The sequence below is a fragment of the Lepus europaeus genome, chromosome 1, assembly GCF_033115175.1.
Source record: "Lepus europaeus isolate LE1 chromosome 1, mLepTim1.pri, whole genome shotgun sequence".
Taxonomy (NCBI): domain Eukaryota; kingdom Metazoa; phylum Chordata; class Mammalia; order Lagomorpha; family Leporidae; genus Lepus; species Lepus europaeus.
This window is the reverse complement of record NC_084827.1, coordinates 154,587,722-154,602,194: the sequence shown is the minus strand read 5'-3', so window position 1 is coordinate 154,602,194 and position 14,473 is coordinate 154,587,722. Positions and strand designations below refer to the sequence as shown.

The following is a 14,473-nucleotide window of genomic DNA, read 5'->3' as shown; positions in this document are numbered from 1 at the left end:
ACACAAAATAGGTAAGCCTGTTACCAAAATACTTTGAGTGTTTTGTTCAGTCCTCCCACTTCATCTGATGTCTGAAGATTAACCCTGGTGAGCCCCAAGGAACCCAGGAGTTCTGTCATATCTTGACCGATGGAAAATCTTGCTCTTTCTAAGCAGATCCTTCTAAAATTGGCAAGACCATCCCATCAAGAGTGACCTTCAATGAGCTAATTTGTAGTATAATAATGGCCTAAATGCCTCAAAATATCACCTCTACTGGGATGCCATAGAACTCCAAGTCCAGAGATTTAATATTAATTCTTTACATTAGTACATCATCTCCTAAAAATTCCTGTCAAAATCTGTAACCCAAATACAATAGCACGTTAATTCTCACTCTAAAAAGTACACACTTGATTAGCTGCTCAATTAGTCCTTCCTTGACCCTAATATAATAAAGAATTATTACACAAATTAGGTTAAATTTGAAGAGGAAGGTAAAAATGACCCAGAAGGAAGAGAAGGATAGAGGTTGGTGAATGTTAAGGCCCTTTGGCCATAAGAAAATTACTATGGTCTGAACGTGTCAAAATTCAGATTCATATGTGAGAAACCGAATCCCTGTCGCAATAGAAGGAGGTGGATTCTTGGGGAAAGTGTTTAGCTGGAGTCCTCATTAATTGATTAATGCTGTTATAAAAGGCCTTAACAAAGGGCCCCTTGTTCACTTTTGCCTTCTGCCATGTTAAAATGTAGGATGCCTACTTCAAGGCACCATCTTGGAAGCAGAGAACTAATCCCCAACAGACAACAGAACTCCATAGCATTTTGAGATCACATTCTCCAGCTTCCAGGACTCTGAGGGAAAAAAAAAGTTCTATTCTTTATAACTTATATATGCTCAGACATTTTGTTAAAATACCACAAATAGACCAAGATAATAACTAAAGTGGTGAATATATAACACTTTTGGCCTACTTCAAGTACTTCTAGGAATAGTTACTTCATTGTAAAGACTAAAATAAACTGTGCTTGAAGTAACACAGTAAGACTAAATACATTTAAATCATATATTTTATCTCTTCATTACAGAATGTTTTGTAGGGATTAAATATTAAGTACACTTCTCAATATCACCACACTTAAACATGTATCTTGCAACTATAATAGATCATACTATATACCAAATTTTAATTGACTAGGGAAAAATTGTCATAATCTCTGAAGGGTATTTTTTTAAGATTGATTTCATTTATTTGAAAGGCAGAGTTACAGAGAGAGAGAAAGACAGGGGAAGAGAGAGAGAGAGAGAGAGAGAGAGAGAGAAGTCGTCCATCCATTAGTTCACTCCCTAAATGGCCACAAAGGTTGGGACTGGCACAAGCTGAAATTAGGAGCCAAGAGCTTCCTCCAGGTCTCCCATATGTGTGCAGGAGCCCAAGCACTTGGGCTATCCTTCGTTGCTTTACCAGGCACATCAGCAGAGAGTTGGATAGGAAGCAGAGCAACCTGGTGGTGGACCAGTGCCCACATGGGATGCTGGCTCTGCAGGCGGTTCCTTAACTCACTAAAACACAGCAATGACCCCAATGAGTATGTTTTAATTAGATTATATAATGCTCTATAGATTTACCAATGAGATAACCTCTGCATTGATAAAAACAAAATTCATATTTTGGCAGATTGTACCTGCAATTCAATTTCAGAACGATGTATAATGTCCCTGAGTAAATGCAGGTCCTTATTTTCAAAAACTATGTTAGTAGAAAATAGTGAAAGTCAATCCATTCTCCAACCCCAGTGAATCCATTTATGAGGATGAAAATGATAAACAAGTGAGATCAGTGAATGAAAGGAGATGGAATTTGTCATTAAGATCTGTGTTTGAGTCTAGGTTATGGCACTAAATAGCTGTTTAAATCATTTTATCTCAGTGTGGGAGAATAACTATCTAAAATTTTAAAGTTCAATGTAAACATCATTCATCACTTTACCAATGTGATATGGGCCACAGCCCAGCACCATCATTCCATGATCATCAAACTGGATATCATGTTCCTAAAGGGAAATAAAAAACACAGAAGTTGAAGTAATTATTATTTATTCTCCTATTTAATTTTACTATCTGTCATGTCTTTAAGTGTGTCTTTTTAATTCTTGTTCATGTGCATCCTTTACTGGTCTCTGGGAACTCATAAATATAAAGTATTACATAAACTCTACTTGTCTGTAAAAAAAAAAATAGGTCCAGCTCAGTAATATAAAATTAAATAGTCATGAGAAGAGCATAGTTATATGTTCATATAAGCATTGTCCTCACCTTTTCACTAGTTTGACTTCAATTTCTAAGGCATTTCTCAAAAGACTGAATACAGAACCACATCAGTATACCTAATCCACGTGGTTCCATTTTTACTCTGAGATCACTGAACAATCAAAAATGCAAAATTATGTTTTTCCTAATGTGGATATCTACTAAATCTAGAACTCTCTAAGTACATCAGTTTGATAGTTCTTACCTGACCATTGTAGGTAACATAGAGGTAATTTGTTACAGATGGGTATTCTGCAGCCAGTGTATCAATCTGCAAGAGTAAATAAATAAATATGTCTACCTTGTATCATATTGTTTTAAAAAATGCATTTTGATATTGTATTGATATTCTTTTAATGTATGTTACCATCAAGTACAGGCAAATATATCTACAATCTAATTGCTTTCAAATTCTGAAAATGAGAGAATAAAATGGTGATGATCTAGTTAAAGCTTGAGTAATAAGTGGTCACATACATACCCAGACATCATTAAACCATCAATGTAGTAATAATCTATCCAAAACAGAAAAAGTGGTCATATGGTCAACCAGTTACCAGGAAGACTTACGCAGCCTGCTGTCTAAAGCAGCTGTGTGTGGATTCTGAAATCAGAGCAAAATGTAAGGGTGTCTTTGGTTTGTATACTCATACATAGGATTTAAGCGACCTATGGCACAGAAAAGGGGATGACAAAAATACCATAGAGCATGAGCAAGGGTGGGAGAACTGAATCTCATGGAACATATTTAGAAAAAGTAAATCAATTCATCTCTCTAGGGCCAGTATCTCAGCTTAGTGAGCAAGAATGAAGGGCAGACAGTGCAAGCTGGTATAAAATAAGTGAAAAGGAAGAAAGATAATAATTGCTGAATAGAAAATATTTAGCATTAAACTTGAGACCTAAGGGTATGCATTTGCCCCCTGAGCGCACAGAGAAAAGTCAATGATTTTAAAGGACAAAAACCAGCTGGTGGTACTTTAAACCAAGACATCCCTTCCATTAAAGGCCAGAGAGAAAAAAGAAGATCACAATGGCACACCTATGAATGTTCATGTGTGATTGTAATGAATACTAGATTAGCTCATTATGCCCAGCCCTATCACAATGAATACTAAATGAACCATAATGATAGAGCACTTAAAATAAAGTATTACTCCGTAAAATGTTAGAGCTGAAGGAGATAACCATCCTTTTCAAGAGGGTCAGCTCCTATGGTATTGCAAGTCCTTTTATTACTCTTAGGATTTCTCTCACAGCACATAGGAAGATATGTGAACACAAGTCAAAAAGCAGAGAAGAGGACATTTTTGGTCTGTTGCTTTTTTTTTTTTTCATTTAAAACCAAGAAAATCAGATAAATTTTCTTATGTTTAGATCCAAGCTTTTCCTTCATCTTCTGTACTTTACGTATAAATAAATCTGTGTTGAGTAAAATTGTTGACACCTTGGGCATCAAGTGGACAAGTAGACCACTTTCTAGTTCCAGCCTTCTTTTTATTAGCCATGGCTTTTTGAGTGGCTACCTACATTTCATCACAGAAATTCTATGGTAAAAAGGATATTCCTTTACCTGTTTAACCCAAGGGTGGATGTTTTTCTTTAACCTCAGCTCCCTTGTCTGGGCTTCAGTCAGGCCCAGGCATTTTGAAATCTGCTTGTCAGAGAACCCAATCTCCTTTGCCTTTCGCAGTGTTTCTTCTGTAATGGAATCACTAGAATTTAATGGAAAAGAGAGATTCAAATTTGTACCAAACACAGTAAGAAGCAGTGAACTGTTCAATTTCAAAAACACCCAAGGCTCCTTATTTTCTACCTTAGAATACATTTGGGCCTCCTTACCTTTTAAAAGTACACAAATAAATAGCCCACTAAATCTTCTAACTGCTATGAAGTCTGCATTTGCAATGCTAACACTTTCTGTAACCCCCTGCTTTGACAGTCTGAGGACCACCTTCCATGTTTATTTTCTAAAAATGGCTTCTGCATTTAGCATCCTAACGAGTATGCTTATTCAACAATAATCATAGAGCTTCTATACACACATAAACATTTTCTTAATTTTAATTTTCTTCAGACTGTCATTATATGACCTTTTTAATATTTCATTTTTTAGAAAGATATCCCCTCTGGCTTTTACTAAGCTGCTTGTCACCTACTTTATTACTCAAAATAACCATTTACTGTTCTGTTTCCCCACGGCTCTATCCACTGTTACCTGTTTTAGTCTGGCTACCTTCTATTCCTCTATAAATTTAGCTACTGTCATTGGCTCAAGTAGCATAGTTGGTTGATAAATCTAAAATCTGTTGCCTCTTGTCTATTGTGTAACTTGTGCTCTGGGTCTTTATGTGTGTGAATTTTGAGAATCTTTTTTCACTTGGGTATCCCAACCATCATAATGGACTTAATCTCTATAAATTGCCTCCATTTACCAATATCAGATTATTTTGTGGTTCTAATATTATGCCCAATTCAAACTGGACTCATTTCTTCACTTCCCCCCCTGTGCATTTCTGGAGTATAGATTTTATTTGTGCTGTTCCTCTCACTTATATTGCCTTTGATATACCTTTTACCTGTTCAACTTTGCCCCAACTCCCAGTCACCTTCAAAGCTCATCCAAACCAAAGTCTTATCTGTATAGCCTCCCATCTTGCCCTCACCTGCACTGACCTTTCTTGGCTGCTCTCTCTTTTACTTGGAACTTTGGGCATAGGAAGAACCAAACAGTTTAATATATCCTCATGACCTGATATATTTAACGTTTCTTAACTTTTACCCACCACTAAAGTTTTTTCTGCAGGACTTAAATTCCATATAGGCACAGAATATATTTGACTCATTTGCCAGATTATTTCACAGCCTAGCATATTATCTCACCCACAGATTCAATTCTATAAATATTTATTAACTGAATGAAAGAATCTTCAGCATTCTAATTATTTTATTTTATAGAAAAGGTGAAGTAGTGATTGAAATAGATTTGTAACTGGGTTTCAAAATGCATACAAAAATAAATTTTAAAGAGCTAAGAACAGAATAAAATAATCCTGCAAAACATCTCTAAACAAATACTTGTGGGCATGCTATTTCAAGCAATATTAAACAAAATGAAATTCAATTATATTAGTTTGATAGTCAATACATTGAAATTAAAATATATAACAATGTGGTGTTAGAAGATTTAACTTGTACTAAATAAAACATTTTCATGAAATCCTATTAGAGGAATATAATTGAATTAAATCTATTGCATTTTGCTCATCCTAATCATTAATCTTCTTTAACTAATTCATGTTCTGAGTTTGGAGAAGAGAGTATCAAGCTATTTAGAAAATAGCTCTTTCTGTGGCTTTCTGATATATGTATTAGTTTGGATTTTTTGCAGCAGGTGCTCTTAGTAAATTTGTTTTTTCTAATGCACGCAAATATGCTTCTATCTCAAATCAATGCAATACTTCTCCCATTGAATTTAATCTCTTCTCTTTTTTTTTTTAATTTATTTGAGAGGTAGAGTTACAGACAGTGAAAGAGAGAGACAGAGAGAAAGTCTTCCTTCCGTTAGCTCACTCCCCACATGGCCTCAACGGCCAGAGCTGCGTCAATCAGAAGCCAGGAGCCAAGTGCTTCCTCCCAGTCGCCCATGTGGGTGCAGGGGCCCAAGGACTTGAGCCATTCTCCACTGCTTTCCCAGGCCATAGCAGAGAGCTGGATTGGAAGAGAGTGAGCCGGGACTAGAACCGGTGTCCATATGGGATGCTGCCACCGCAGGCAGAGGATTAACCTACATCGCCATGGAGCAGGCCCTAATCTCTTCTCTTTAAAAACTATTTATATACTATTTATATATGTATTTGAGTGGGAGAGAGAGAGAGAGAAAGAAAGAGACAGAGAGAGAGAGAGAGAGACAGGACTCCATTCACTGCTAGTTCTAGTTCACTCCTCAAATGCCCACAACTACTAGGGCTGCACTGAGGCCAAAATCACAAGCCATGAATTCAATCCAGGGTCCTTCTGAGTGACAGGAACTCAATTACTTGAGCAATCACCACTGCCTTCTCAGGGTCCAAACTAACAGGAAAGTAGAGTCAGGAGCCCCAGCTGGATTTTGAACCCAGGTATTTCAATGTAGAATGTGTTCATCCTAATTGGTGTCTTAGCCACTAAATACTCATTCTTAGTATCTTCTGTTCTTACTCCCATTTTGAGTGTTAATCTCCCCAAGATTTGATAAAGATGCCTCAGAACAATACATTTTTCTCTCAAGTTTTTAACACAACCTATTATTAAGTATTATCACTTATAATATACCAATCTTTGTGTTACTTGTTCTAAAACTTACTTTCCAATATGGTAGCCACTCACTGTGCGATTATTTAAATTTAATGTTTAATTAATTTAGAAAAAATTTTAACCTTTATTTAATAAATATAAATTTCCAAAGTACAACTTTTGGATTATAGCAGCTTATTCCCCCCAAACCTCCCTCCTACCCACAACCATCCCATCTCCCACTCCCTCTCCCATCACATTTTCATCCAGATTCATTTTCAATTATCTTTATATACAGAAGATCAACTTAGTATATACTAAATAAAGATTTCAACATACTGCACCCACACAGACACACAAAGTATAGAGTACTGTTTTGGTAGTAGTTTTACCGTTAATTCTCATAGTACAACACATTAAGGACAGAGATCTTACATGGGGAGTAAGTGCACAGTGACTCCTGTTGTTGAGTTGTTGATTTAACAACACTCTTATTTGTGATGTCAGTAATCACCCAAGGCTCTTGTCATGAGTTGCCAAAGCTATGGAAACCTTTTGAGTTTGCCAACTCCAATCTTATTTAGACAAGGCCATAGTCAAAGTGGAAGTTCTCTCCTCCCTTCAGAGAAAGGTACGTCCTTCTTTGATGGCCAGTTCTTTCTACTGGGATCTCACAGAGATTTTTTTTTTTCCACAGTGTCTTGACTTTCCATGCCTGAAATACTCTCATGGGCTCTTCAGCCAGATCCGAATGCCTTTTAAATGCTGAATCTGAGGCCAGAGTGCTATTTAGGACATCTGCCATTCTATGAGTCTGCTGTGTATCCCACTTCCCATGTTAGATTGTTCTATCCTTTTTAATTCTATCAATTAGTATTAGCAGACACTAGTCTTGTTTATGTGATCCCTTTGACACTTAATCCTATCATTATGATCAATTATGCACTGAAACTGATCACTTTGACTAGACTTCTCCTAAAAGACCCCAGAGGCACAGGCAGTCAAAGCCAAAATTAACAATTGGGATTAAATCAAATTGAGAAGTTTCTGTACTGCAAATGAAACAGTCAGGAAAGTGAAGAGGCAACCAACAGAATTGGAAAAAATATTTGCAAACCATGCAGCCAATAAAGGATTAATAACCAGAATCTACTAAGAAATCAAGAAACTCCACATCAACAAAACAAACAACCCACATAAGAGATGGGCCAAGGACCTAAATAGACATTTTTCAAAAGAGGAAATCCAATGGCCAATAGTCACATGAGAAAATGTTCAGGATCACTAGCCATCAGGGAAATGCAAATCAAAACCACAATGAGGTTTCACCTCACCCCGGTTAGAATGGCTCACATACAGAAATCTACCAACAACAGATGCTGGCGAGTATGTGGGAAAAAAGGGACACAAACCCATTGTTGGCAGGAATGCAAACTGGTAAAGCCACTATGGAATCAGTTTGGAGATTCCTCAGAAACCTGAATATAACCCTACCATGCAACCCAGTCTTCCCACTCCTTGGAATTTACCCAAAGGAAATCAAATTGGCAAATAAAAGAGTTGTCTGCACCTCAGTGTTTATTGAAGCTCAATTCACAATAGTTAAGACCTGGAATCAACCCAAATGCCCATCAACAGTAAATTGGATAAAGAAATTACAGGATATGTATTCTATAGAATACTATACAGCAGTAAAAAAATAAATAAATAATGAAATGCGGTCATTTGCAACAAAATGGAGGAATCTGGAAAACATCATGCTGAGTGAAAAAAGCCAGTCCCAAAGGGACAAATATCATATGTTCTCCCTGATCAGTGACAACTAACCGAGCACTTAAAAGGAAACATGTTGAAGTGAAATGGACACTGAGAAACAATGACTTGATCAGCCCTTGTCCTGCCTGTCAAGGAGCAACTTATTATTTTATTCCTTTTAGTATTTTTTGTTCTACTTAGTATGATTGGTTGAACTCTTTAATTAACAGACAATTATTCTTAGGTGTTTAAATTTAACTGAAAAGTTATCCCTGTTAAATCTAAGAGCAGGAATAAGTGAGGGAGCAGATGTACAGTTCAGTAATTAATTAAAATTTTTAATAAATTAATCTAACAAAACTTTTGATCAATTGAGATACCAGCTACATTAGAAATGTCACATAGCCACACATGGCCAGTACACATAGAGAATATTTTATCATCATAGAAATATCTACTGGACAGTGTGTCATGAAAAAATACAGAACAATATTTGAATCAGTAAAATGACAGAGTGACTCAGAATATTTCATGGAGGGATAAGCTATGTGGTACAACATGAGCTCATGAAAAGGGGTAGCAGCATTGAGAAATACTGCGGCAGCAGAGTGGCAAACACAAGGCTGTAAATAAAGTTCAACTTTGTACAGTGAAGGAGTTGAAAGACAGACACAAACACATACACAGACACATACACACACACACATCTCCCATCCTCTATTACTCCCCCAGTAGGCCACAACAGCCAGGTCTGAGCCAGGCCAAAAACAGGAGCCAAGAATTCCAACTGGATCTCCCACATGGGTGTCAGAGGGCCAAGCACTTGGGCTATCTTCCCAGGAACATTAGCAGGGAGTTGTATAGGAAGTAGAACAACTCGACATGGAACTAGCAGTGGGGTACAGGATGCTGATACCACAAACAGCTTAATCTGTACCACAATATCGTTCCCCTTTTCCCTTTTTCTCTTTTTTGCTCCTATAGAGCAAATAAAGGGTCTTCAAAATATTCATGAAAAATGTTCATTATGAAAAAATTGTGTATGAATTTCAAAACTTTCTTGCACTAAAATAAACTCATCCATCAGAGACATCTCTACCAAATATGCAAAGTATTTCCCCTCTACCAATCAAATAACACTGGACTCTTACCAGCAAAGCAATTAAAGAAAAAATAAAGAATGGAAACAGAAGGAAGAAAGGAAGGAGAAAATCACTGAAGGAAGGAGAGAGGCAGGGAAGGAATGACGGAGGAAGGGAGGAAAGTAGAAAGGCTGATTGACAGAATTAGCCAATTGTGTAAAAGTGTGAAGTTAGTTAATATGTGTGTAGCTTTCGAGGCAAGAAAAAGAGTTAACAATCACTAAGATGACCTCAATTGTTGCTGTTCCCCCATAATGTCTCACACCCTAGAAAACTGATTATTTAAAGATTTCTGAGAAGAGCAACAGTAGCATAAAATAATGATTGTGAATGATAATTCAAAGTGGGACTGAAAACTATTTCTAAACAGGTGTCCCATCAAATCAAACCAGGTGAGAATTTTGAAGCAGGTACATTGAACTACACCTCCACAACACATATTTTGAGCTCATTACCTGATTCTTAGGACATTTTCCTGGTGAGCGAGAAATGGCTTTACCTTTTACACAATTTCCAAAAACCTAGATCTTGTTAAATGTATTGGAAATTAGAGTGTATTAAATTGAATGGCATATTAGTATATTCTTGTTTATCTACCTTAACTTAAATACAAATAGTGGGTAGGTGAGTTCACATAAAGCTCAAAGTAAAGCATTTTCTGTCCCTTTGGTTATTAATTTCCACTCTCTAGAAATGCTCATGAAATTGTGCAAAGCATTGCAACCCTCCTCACTAAGGTACAACGTTGATCCTGACGCACTGTGGCAGTGCAAAGACACAGGTAAGTCAGAACAGTTTCCACACGGAATGCTCTCCAGTTCTGCAGGGCACTCCTAACTCCAAGACAGAGAGCTAGGTTGACTTGCTCAGCATTTCTCTTGGCTTCTGCATAATACAAGCCTGGCTGGCATGTCATTATACACAGAAGAAAAATTGATTTTGTTCCCAACTTGTTCAGATGCAAAATTTTATTTTGTGTCCCATTATAATAATATAAAAGAAGAGACAGTTTGAAGACACGATTCATTAGCTCTGGCCCAGTGATTTAGATAAGGTTAAACCTCTTCAGAGTCAAATACAAGATGAATAATCTTAAGTGAACACAAAGCTCATTTAACAACATGAAGACTCAGATACATGCTCCTCATTTTTATCTGCCCATATTAGGCTACCCTCCATTTTGTTTGCTAAAAAAGAATTTCCATCAGAGTAAGTTGGAAGTTTTTTTAAAGTCAAGCTAGGTAAAAGCTTATTTTAAGAACAGGGCTCTAACATTTTTATTTTTCCAAAGGAAAATACATACCTTAATTTGAAGCAAACTTAAAGCACAATAATCACTATAAGAAATATAAATGCTGAATTCATAATTCAAAACTGCTTTTTGAAACCTCAATAGGGAATGCTCCATTTATATTATATCATCCGTCAAGAGAGCATTACACCAGGCAAGAAATGTGTTCAGCTGAATAGAACATATTGCACAAAACCCCACAATTTTGAAATATGTATAATAAATTACCCTTTTGTTGTTTGGTATGTCTTTTTGTGTGCTGACATTCTATTTATTTTTACTTTTAAAATATATACATATTAAACCCACATTTAGAAGTGTGTCCGCTAAAATATGCTACATATACAATTTTTCTTTCTCCTACCAGCTTTCTTTGCTTTCAGAGTTCAAGGACAAACTCATAAAATGGTAGACTTCACCATTGCATAATAGAATCTAAGCAATCAAATAAAGACACATCAACTAGCCTTTTCATAATCTTGTTTCTCTCTACTTAGCAGGATGAAATGACATTCTGAAATTTTAGAGGAAGAATAAAGATCTTAAAATCAGACAATCAGACTTTTGCACACTCTGCCATAATCTTTTAATGGTTAGATATCATGGCTGAGCTTCCACAGTGAGAAGTCTCCTGTGTGTTCGCCAGTTGATAAACAACACAAGCCTTTCTCTTCTCCTCTCTTCAACTTCCAATGTAGATTTTTGTTGTTGTTTAGCATTCTACCGTCTTCTCTGAAACTTTCTCCACTCACACTTAGTCTTCAATAATAAATGATAAAAGGAAATGGAATAAATTCCCCTTAATGAGGAAATTTTCACCTGGCACAGAGGAGCTGGGGAAATCTATTAACTGACTGGAGGAACGCCTGCAGCATTGCAATTACCAAGGGAGCCGGCGCACTTCACACAGTCCTCTCTTCCACTTGACTGGCTTTTATCTGATCCACCAACTCACAAGTAATACTAAACAAATTTCCCTCCAGATTGCACAAGCTCTAATGTGAAAATGAGCACTCCACTTGGCCTACAATTATGGAATGGGCTTGCAATTTTATTATTATCCTCTTTAAAAAAAAATCCCCCAAAAAACAGAAGCAGAAAAAGCTGCTACACTTGATACTCAGAAATGATACTTGCTTTATTAAAAAGGAAAAGCAATGAAGATATATGTTCTCTGCCTCACAACACCTCAGCCCTCCTCTGAGTTTTGCAGGGCTTCACTGATTGTTTTTGGCATTTCACAGACCATGCCACAGTCACAATAATGCCATCTGTAGAGAAGTTATTTGTCTTCTCATCTTTTATTTCAAAAAGAAAGGTTGTTACCTATTCCCTTAAAGAATTAACAAGATATTTTTAAAAACAGCAGAGGTATTTAGACAAGCAAAAGAATAAAAATCCAGGCAAATGGGGCTGGCTCTGTGGCGCAGCTGGTTAAGCCACCATCTGCAGTGCCGTTATCCCATACAGGCACCAATCTGAATCCTGGCAGCTCCATTTCTGATCCAGCTCCCTGCTAATGCACCTGGGAAAAGCAGTGGAAGATAGCCCCAGTGTTTGCGTGCCTGCACCCACGTGGGAGACCCAGATGAAGCACCTGGCTCCTGGCTTCGTCTTGGCCCAGCCCCGGTGGTTGCAGCCATTTGGGGAGTGAACCAATGAATGGAAGATCTCTCTCTTCTGTCTCTCCTTCTCTCACTGTAACTCTTTCAAATAAATAAATAAATAAATATTTTTTTTTAAAGTCTAGGCAATTGGGTAAATACTTAGAAATTTCACTTAATTTTTGAGAGCTCCATGATTTATTTCTATATAGCAATGAGGTCTTGAAGGAATTAAGGAACACTTTGATATTTCTCTTTTATGTACAAGATGAGCAATAACTAGTCCAAACTTCAGGGAAAAGCATGGCATCATAAAAATTACCTAACAGATTTGGGGTCTACGCTCTATCACCACAGCACTGTCACCAAAATGCCATAACATTTCAAGTGTTGGTTTTCAAGAGATGAAATACTTAACACCATGAATATAAATTCAGAATTTAAATCTCACATGTAGAAACATTATAACGCTTTAGTAGAACCGAGATTGAATCAGCATTCTTTCTTGTATTAAAATCCATTTCACAAATTAGTTTATTTGAAAACTCTCATATTTTAAGAGATCTTTATCATTGTTGTTTAAATTCAGTCTGAGGCAGGCATTTGAAATAACAGAATTTTCTCCTAGGGACACCTGCATCTATATAGGAGTGCCTAGTCAAGATCTGGCTACTCTGCTTGAACACACCTTCCTGCTACTATGTGCACTGGGAGGCGGTAGGTGCTGACTCAATTACCTGCATCTTGTCCACACGGAAGGGAGACCTGGATTGAGTTCCAGGCACCAGGTTTTAGTCTGACCCAACCTTGGCTATTTCTGGCATTTGTGGGGGTGAACCACCAGGTGAAAATCTGTGTGTGAGTGTGTGTGTGTGTGTGTGCTTCAAATGAAATGAAATAAAAAATTTTTTTTTTCAAAAAATAGCACATATATTACGTTTTAAAAATTAAGTCATTTCCAAACAGCAATTTTCCAAACATTGGATTTGTTGTCCAAAGCAACAAATGGTTAGAGCGTGGGCAGGAGGAAGGACTGGGTGGGAAGCATCACTATGTTTCTTAATCTAGATATATGAAATACATGAAACCTATATAACAAAAAATTTTTAGAAAAAGAAAAATAAAAGAGTGATCAAGGAGTTTGAAAGCTCATAAAATATTTTATTTTGGCCATGAACTAAATGAGTCTTTTGGGATTTAATTTTGGTGTATCCTCAAATCATTTTCAGTTTAGGAAGAATGCATACATTAAAGTTTTCTAATGATAATGGAAAAATTTAGAAAAATGTACAAAAAAAAGAACTGTAACCTTAAATGTATGAAAAAGAAATTCAAAAAGATTATTTTAAATGTCCATGGATTTTTATGACACAACATAAAGTGATGTTTTGCATGATTTTTTTATCAAAGAAACAGAATATTTTGCCTAGTAATGGAGAAAAGAAATGTACACCAAAAAAAAAAAAATGAATAAACTATTCATGAGCAACAAAAAAAATTCAAATGCATAACTTTCTATACATAACTTCCTTTGATTTCTAGAAACTGGCCATATTTTAGTGTCAGGCTCCAACTATCCTTAGGGGAGGTTTGCGGGTGGGAGGGAAGTTATGAGGGGGGGAAGCCATTGTAATCCATAAGCTGTACTTTGGAAATTTATATTCATTAAATAAAAGTTAAAAAAAATATAAATCACTCAGATGAAATGACAAATGTGTAAAGTGTTTAGCACAATGTCAAGAAGGTAAAGAGTGCTTTGTCAACACAAATGATGGAGGAAAAGGATGGAAGGAAAAGGACTAAGGGGGAAGAGAGAGGGGAAGAGAAGCAGCAGGATTTCAGCAGAAGAAACTGACAAATCGTCTGCATTTTGCCTGGCAGCATAACTATTCCCCTTCCTGGAGAGATGGGAGGGCCAATACACATTTTATTCCTTGCAAATAGAAGCTGATTTTCTGAAGAGAATGTGCTCATGAGCCTGCACCCCACTGTAGAGAAGTATGGTGGCTGCATTTTGCTCTTTGGGATGGAATCACACATTTCATCTCCAAGGTCACGCTTTATGCTTCCATAAAGGCATTGCAGACAAGAACTAGCAGGTGAAAAAATTCTG

The 14,473-nt window shown here is 36.6% G+C and overlaps 1 protein-coding gene across 1 annotated transcript in view; it reads right to left on the bottom strand.

Moving 5' to 3' along the window:
• The window catches only part of CPS1 (carbamoyl-phosphate synthase 1), a 138,499-nt gene that overhangs the window by 43,687 nt on the left and 80,339 nt on the right, over positions 1-14,473 (bottom strand). Inside the window, exons 22-24 of the mRNA XM_062191022.1 lie at positions 3,867-4,008; positions 2,499-2,564; positions 1,974-2,037 (exon numbers count right to left, since the gene is read on the bottom strand). Coding sequence (XP_062047006.1) covers positions 1,974-2,037; positions 2,499-2,564; positions 3,867-4,008 — 272 coding nt within the window. The remainder of the gene's footprint in view (positions 1-1,973; positions 2,038-2,498; positions 2,565-3,866; positions 4,009-14,473) is intronic.